The following is a 7,544-nucleotide window of genomic DNA, read 5'->3' on the forward strand; positions in this document are numbered from 1 at the left end:
GGTTTCAGTAACCGCAGTTAGTGTTGAAGCAGCATGTCAGGGAGATGCTGTATGTTTATAGGCGAAAGCAAAAGCACTTTATTTGACCTTCCGAAAGTAGATGCATTTAGGAATCTTTAAGATTACTTACAATAGAACAGCAATGCATTTTATGGACGACCGTTTCGTGAACCTAGGAGAGGAGGTAATTCTGACTTTGCTATGACAATCTGGCGCTTCTGAATCAGCTACTGTTTTGTTATTAGCTTAAGTAAGTGTGTGTGTGTGTGCGCGCGCATGCGTGTGAGAGAGAGAGGCAGGGTCACATCACAGTGGAGTCAGCTGTCTTAAGATTTTAAGTATGTATTCATTTCTTATTTTAACATTATGGCAAGCACTTTTATAGAAACCACACACTCGGCTGTTTATTACAGACATGAAAAACATGAATTTTCCAATGAAATAAGCTAATGTTAAAAATAAAGCAAAAAATGAAAAATATGCTGAAAAATTACTCTCCCTCAGGGTATGCAAGATGTAGATGAGTTTGGTTCTTTATTGGAACAGATTTGGAGAAATGTTTGGAGTAATAATTAGTACATGACTTGCTCGCCAATGGATCCTCTGCAGTGAGTGGGTGCCGTCAGAGTTTAAACAGCTGATAAAAACATCACAATAATCCACAAGTAATCCACACGATTCCAGTCCATCAATTAACGCATTGCTGCATATTTATAAGAAACAAATCCATCATTAAGATGTCCAAAATACCAGTCCATAATTAATCATAACATAATGCATATTTCTCATCTAATTCAAACAAGGTTATACGTTTTCACTGGAGAAAGCAATATTATTGATATTTTTGATATTGAATTGAATAAAAATGCCTCAATGATGGATTTATTACTATTAACAGAATTAACAGATTTTTGCTTGACAAGACATTAATTAATTGATGGACTGGAGTCATGTGGATGACTTGTGTGAATTATTGTGATGTTTTTAATAAGCTCTTTGGACTCTCACTTATTCATTACAAAGAATCCATTGATGAGGAAGTGATGCTAAATTTTTCCAAATCTGTTCCAATGTGTTTGCATGTGCAAATGTGTAACTTTTTCACCCGAACATTGTGTGCCACGTTTTTCCACATAATTACAACTCTGTTTTTGAAAAGTAAGGCTTTTAAGGAATGCTTTTTGTCCTGTAATGTGTCCAATGCTGTCAATGTGCTGTTACCTTTTTGCCACGTGTTTATCCCAGATAAGGACGTAACCAAACATACAAGATTGGGGGGTAGACAAATGTAAGTTGAAGTTGAAGCCACTGAAAACCCCAATCTGATATGTATCTATCAGTGTCTATGGCGGGGGTTATGGCTTTAATCTCAGATGGCTATAGGAATTTATCTGTATCTGATTTCTCATTATTTTTTTAAATGTAGATGTGGGTCCTCATTAGGTGAAAAGTTTTTTTCTGTCTTAAAAAAGACCATCCAGTTTTATATACAATCCAATTCCACTCATTTCCCTAGATAAGCAGTTCAAGGCTGTAAGTATGTGTAAACACTACACACTTCCATTTATTTGGCCTTAAAAGTCTGAACTACCTACCAGTGATGTTTCTGAAATGCTTTTCATTCATTTCAGTTTTTAGTTTCTTTGATTAATGCATGCACAATTTTTTGTGTTTGTGATAGTATTCGACGGAAGCAGTTAATTTATTATTAACACAAACCTTTAGATTACAATGACCCAAACAAAAGTGTGGAATACTATACAAGTACTCTCTCAAAACTGTATCCTTGCATGTAACAGGTTTTTTTGATGAGTACAATCTCAAAGCAAGAGAGTTTGTTTCATTGAAGCCTACAGTATAAAAACAAATCGATCTAATAAATTTAGGCCACAAACAACCTTTGAAGAGTTATGGGTGATGTATTGTCTCAAATAAAATAAAAACTTGGCAGAACAAATAATAAAATACTTGAAACATGAGTGCATAAACATGCCACAAAATATCTGAAGATCAATGCGGTTTAGCAGATGTCTAGCTCTGAAATCTTGTCTAGGTTGTTTGCCGATAGGTGGTGCATATTTACCCAGAAATTGGGAGAGCAAAAGGTTTATGAATTCAGTCAATAATGACTTCTTATCAGACTACATAAAACACACCACTGTAAGTCTCCTACAGCACTTACTTACGTTATTTGCACAAGTGGAGTATCTGGATTAGAGTATTACAGGAAGGCGACACCCGCAATCAGGGTGGTTTTGTCTTATAACTGTAATCGAGTCATGTTTAACAAGCTCTTGAAGGCAGTATACTATTCTGTTGAACTGTAGTGACAGCTGTTAGGGGTTTTCAGGCTACGATTTTATCAGAAAGTAGTGCAACCTATAAAGCATGTGATTAAAACAGCAAACTTCCTCTTCACATGTCAAACAACAAAATGTTAGGAATCAACAAAATCAAGCACAAGCAGTGTTGATCTAATAAAGTTTATTTTCTTAAAAATGACCAGTCTCTGTTCTTTTCCAGGAAATTAAACCCTTTTTAAATTCATACTAGCATCTACATAATGGTTATTGAAGACTTCACAATATATCAAGTCTAGATGTTATGGTACACATGCAAAAAATTCAGGCTGCATGAGAAGCCACAGTCACCACATTACACATAGATGGAGTTTGAGGGGCAAAAAGACAATGGGGCTGTAGAGATACTTGTCTCAGCTTTAAAGAGGCCAGAGGCCTCTGATATAACCAACTCCAGCAAGGCTTTTCAAAATCCCTATCATACATAAGTCAGGCCATGGGCCCAAAAGAATGCAATAAAAATGATTTGAAAAGTCAAGAGGCATTTTCAGTATGCTATGATCACATGGACAAAAATTTACTGAATGAAAATGCTCTGGGGTTGTTTTTAATATAACTCATTTCTTTACATTCTGTATAAGATTAATGGTCAAACATGTTTCAGAATTCTTTGGGCCCTTGTTTTACACTTCAAACCACTTGGAGATTAAAGCTCCAAATATTTAGAAAGGGAACTTAAAAATGAGAAAGATAAATACATCAGGCAAAAATAACCCTTTTTCTGATTATGGCAGCAACAAAGGTGATGCAAACATTTCTGAACCTGCACAACCGTAAATTCCACACTTCAATAGTTCACATAAAAAGTTAACTTAAAAGTCACCTCATAAAAAAAAAAAAATGCTGGAGGACAATTTAGTGTTTGTTTTCTGATCTTTGTTATTCCTCTTTCACAGAAAGAACTTATATGCTGAGACAGGAGTATGATTACAGCAAGCCTAATGTGTGCTAACAAAATTATTAATAACAATAATAATAATATATCATAAAATAAAATAAGACATTCAAATACAGTAAGATTTTTTTTTTGCCTGAAAATACAAAACTACATGAGAAAGCATTAAAATCATATTTGTAGATCAGAAACACATATTAACATATATATAAAAAAGCAAGTGCTAATCACATTGTTTTTTGTTTTTTTTTGTTAATTTTTTTATATCATACATACATTTCAGCACATCTGCTGTCAAAAAACAGTCGCCGGAAGCCATAATGGAATGGCTCTGCCTCTAATCCGAGAAACCACAATCTGTAGCTCGGGTCACGGTCAGATCTGTACAAAAACTGCAGCAGAACTCGTCTTGAATCTCCACATAGCACTGAAGTTGCACAGGGCAGGGCGCACAGCGTCGGACTCTGCGATTGGAAGGACCCAAGAAAGTCTACTCCCCTCCCAAACTCAACACCACTGTGGCACCCACCTCCATAATCTCCAGAATCCTGAGTCAACATATTGCTTCACAATATTTCACTCTTCCAAATCATCCATCACGCTCCCAACCAGAAGTGAAGAGAACTCCTTGCATCAAAACATCTTCTCAGTTAACAATTTACAAGGGAGTCTGCACCCAGTACTGAGGCAGCTTTACGCGGCTTTGGAGTTCTGCATTTCACCTTTCCAAGGATAGTTTCTCTTAAAATGATTAATTCAAAGTCTGACCGTTTTAGTTATCCACACACACTTTGCACACCAGGTATCTCTGGCCCAGAAATGGCAGGCGCTCTGGATTTGTAGGCAGGTATGATAAAGGCCAGGGTGCTGTGATGGAGCTTGAGCTGGATCTCAGTTGTGCTGTAATGTGTTGGATTCTATGGGAGGTGCAGAGTCATACAGAGTGTCCGTATCATGGGTCGGCTCTCCAGCCAATGTGCAAGGATTGGACAATGTACCCGCGCCACAGTCACAAAAAAACCTGGATAGGACAGATTAGAAAAGGGATTAGAGCAGATTAATCTACGCATCCACTAAATCCTACAGAAAAAAATGACAGTAAGGACATCATAATTCTGACTTTTTTCTCACAACTTTTTACTTTTACATCCGTGGTAGAAACAAAAAATTGCAAGATGTAAACTCAGAATTGTGAGTAAAAAAAAAAAGTGGTGAAAATTCACAATTAACTTTTTTATCCTGTGGAGGAAAGGGGTTTCCATAGTTTTCAACATTGATTAAAATAAAAAAAAATCAAATAAATAAATGTTTCTTAAACACCAAATTAGCATATCAGAATGATTTCTTTAGGACTATATGACACTGATGTCTGATGAGGTAATGGCTGCTGAAAATTCAGCTTTCAGCTAAAACATTAAGAAAACGATTATTCTATATTGTAATACTATTCCACAATATTACTGTTTTTATGATCAAACTTATACAGCCTTGGTGAGCCTAAGAGAATTCTTTCAAAAATCTTACCAACCCCAAACATTTGAACAGTGATGTATACATGTTGCACTGTATACAAGAAGGTTTTGCACTGACCTATCATGCCGTATAAACTCCACATCATGCCCTTGGTGGCACTTCTTAATACAATTTACACAAATTGCATTCCGGTCTGTTGTGTTACAGGTGTGACACCTAATACAAGAGAATGGAAGATGGTAAAATACTACAACCAATTCTGTTGGTTTTCAAAGCAGACGGCTTCAAGTTGCCTGCTTTCTAAATTACCTGTAGAAATCGTGCATGGGGTAGCTGGTGTAACTGGAAATCTTGTACAGGCACTGACCTCTGCTCACCGCCTTTTCTATGGCATCCTGATTGTTCATGATTTTGTTATCTACAAAGTTATGAAAAACATTTACATTAACAAATACATAATATTGAGGTAAAGTGAGATAGTCGGCTAGGAGTTTCAATGTTAATGTTTACCTTTCATTGTAACGTTGACACCAGAAGCTAGAAATAAGCCTCCAAATCTGTTGTTGAATATTTGATTGCCTTCCAGAGTCGCTGTGGCATGGTTTGTGATTTCAATGCCTAAAGTGGGGGTGAAAGAGTGTTACTTAGACGATAAAATAGAAAAACGCCACAGACTAAACACAATCATGATGACACATACATTTTTATTATTTTACAATTTACCATTAAGATAATAAAATAACCATTATATAGTATAGGAATTGTTCACCAAAAAATTACAATTTGCTGAAAATTGACTTTAGATTTAGGTCAGAAGTGCGTACATGCGGTCACTGTGGTGGTCTTAAAGGAATAGTTCATCCAGAAATGAAAATTTGCTGAAAATTAACTCCAATTTTCCATCCAAGATGTAGATGAGTTTGTTTCTTAATCGGAATAGATTTCAGAGAAATTTAGAATTTGGATGCATTGCTAATGTAATGCAAAATTTTTCAAAATCTGTTCCGATGAAGAAACAAATTCATCTACATCTTGGATGGCCTGAGGATGAGTTAATTTTCAGCAAATTTTCATTTCTGGATGAACTATTCCTTTAAGACCACCACAGTGACAGCATGTACGCACTTCTGACCTAAACCTTCTACTGACCTGCAGCAAAGCCATCAAATATCCGGTTCTTCCGCAGCACCGGGTGGCTGTTTGTGCTGATGAGAACACCAGCCTGTGCATTCCTGAAGATATCATTCTCTTCCAACAACCCTGAACATGCATATAAAGACACTGCTATTAGTTTCCATCATAAAGATTAGACATGGTACATCCATCATATTATTTGGCCAGCTTTTTGATACAGATAAACCTTAGTTTTAACCACAAGTACCACAATAATTGGGAGATTAATCACCGATTTAGCTCAAGACAACCCTTGATCCGTGTCTGGGAATCTGGTCTGATTATATTTTTCTACTTTAAGTCACCCTCAACTGGCGTTGCATTTCCTGCGCTGTGCCTATGAGCAGTGAGAAATCTTCCAAATCTGTTCTTACCCCTCCCGCCGTTGAATATGCAAATACCCCCATCCCGTCCATCATGGATTTTATTCCTGCGCAGCGTGGGGTTGCTGTCCGTCTTAATCCACACCCCCGCCATGGCATTATCAAAGATCTCATTGTCCTCGATGAAACCCAGCCCTAAGAATAGACCACCAAATTATGTTAAACACAAACAGAAAACAGAAACTAGGCAGACCTATATAACATCTGAGATCTGACTATTTATGGTAGGGCTGCTCGATTATGACAAAAATCATAATCACGATTATTTTGGTCAAATATTGTAATCACGATTATTTAAAACGATTATTAGTGGGCCCAATAACAAAAAAAAAAATGTATGCAAGTCTAAAGTATTCAGTTAATAGCCTATAGAAATTGAATGAATAATCAAATGTAAAATAAAACAGCATAGTCTTCACTGTAAGAATGAAACTTCCTTTGTTTCTTATTAAAGCTACAAAAGACCTTGTGAAGAGCAGTGAATGATTTTGTCTGTCTTTTGTTGTTTGATTGATATTAAGCACACAGTCGGCAGCAGGAATATAGCCCACTGTCACTTTAAGAGCCGTACGCATCCAATTAACTGTTACACACGTATTTTCATTCTCATCTGTTTACATTCATTACATAACCGACGAGGGTTTATGTGAATAATCACCAAGCGCCACATTTTTACACAATTTTTGCGTGTATTTGTCCATTTAGGCGCACAAGTTCAGCAAAAAGATGACTTCACATGTCCGTGTTCTGTTCCGTCTCTGAGCGCAAGCCTACTGAGGAACAGCGCAATTTCTCTTTCATGCTTTTAAAAACATTAATGAATCTAATCAACTTTTATAACTCAAGCACGTCCCATTTTGCAAGTCACGTTACATAATTTTACTGAAAATGATATTCCTTCTTAGAGAAAAATGATATCTGTGAGGATTTCCAGTCAGGATTTAGACCATATCATAGTACTGAGACTGCTCTCATTAGCGTTACAAATGACCTGCTCTTATCATCTGATCGTGGTTGTCTCTCTCAATTAGTGATATTGGATCTTAGTGCTGCGTTCGACACTATTGACCACAACATTCTTTTGAATAGACTAGAAAACTTTGTTGGCATTAATGGAAGTGCATTAGCATGGTTCAAATCGTACTTATCTGACCGCCATCAATTCGTAGCAGTGAATGAAGAGGTATCATATCGATCACAAGTGCAGTATGGAGTACCTCAAGGCTCAGTACTAGGGCAGTTACTTTTCACGCTTTACAT

The 7,544-nt window shown here is 36.6% G+C and overlaps 1 protein-coding gene across 7 annotated transcripts in view; it reads right to left on the reverse strand.

Annotated features, from left to right (window-relative positions):
• Positions 1–3,487: 3,487 nt before the first annotated feature.
• Positions 3,488–7,544, reverse strand: part of LOC107550041 (F-box only protein 11) — a 27,045-nt gene continuing 22,988 nt past the window's right edge. For all 7 annotated transcript variants that reach the window (XM_016231254.1, XM_016231260.1, XM_016231256.1 and 4 more), the window contains 6 exons: positions 6,276–6,419; positions 5,878–5,988; positions 5,239–5,346; positions 5,038–5,146; positions 4,846–4,944; positions 3,488–4,276 (listed from right to left, as the gene is read on the reverse strand). In XM_016231254.1, the coding sequence (XP_016086740.1) occupies positions 4,147–4,276; positions 4,846–4,944; positions 5,038–5,146; positions 5,239–5,346; positions 5,878–5,988; positions 6,276–6,419 (701 nt within the window). In that variant the 3' untranslated portion in view covers positions 3,488–4,146. The remainder of the gene's footprint in view (positions 4,277–4,845; positions 4,945–5,037; positions 5,147–5,238; positions 5,347–5,877; positions 5,989–6,275; positions 6,420–7,544) is intronic.

Source organism: Sinocyclocheilus grahami, unplaced genomic scaffold, assembly GCF_001515645.1.
Source record: "Sinocyclocheilus grahami isolate Dianchi unplaced genomic scaffold, SAMN03320097.WGS_v1.1 scaffold386.1, whole genome shotgun sequence".
Taxonomy (NCBI): domain Eukaryota; kingdom Metazoa; phylum Chordata; class Actinopteri; order Cypriniformes; family Cyprinidae; genus Sinocyclocheilus; species Sinocyclocheilus grahami.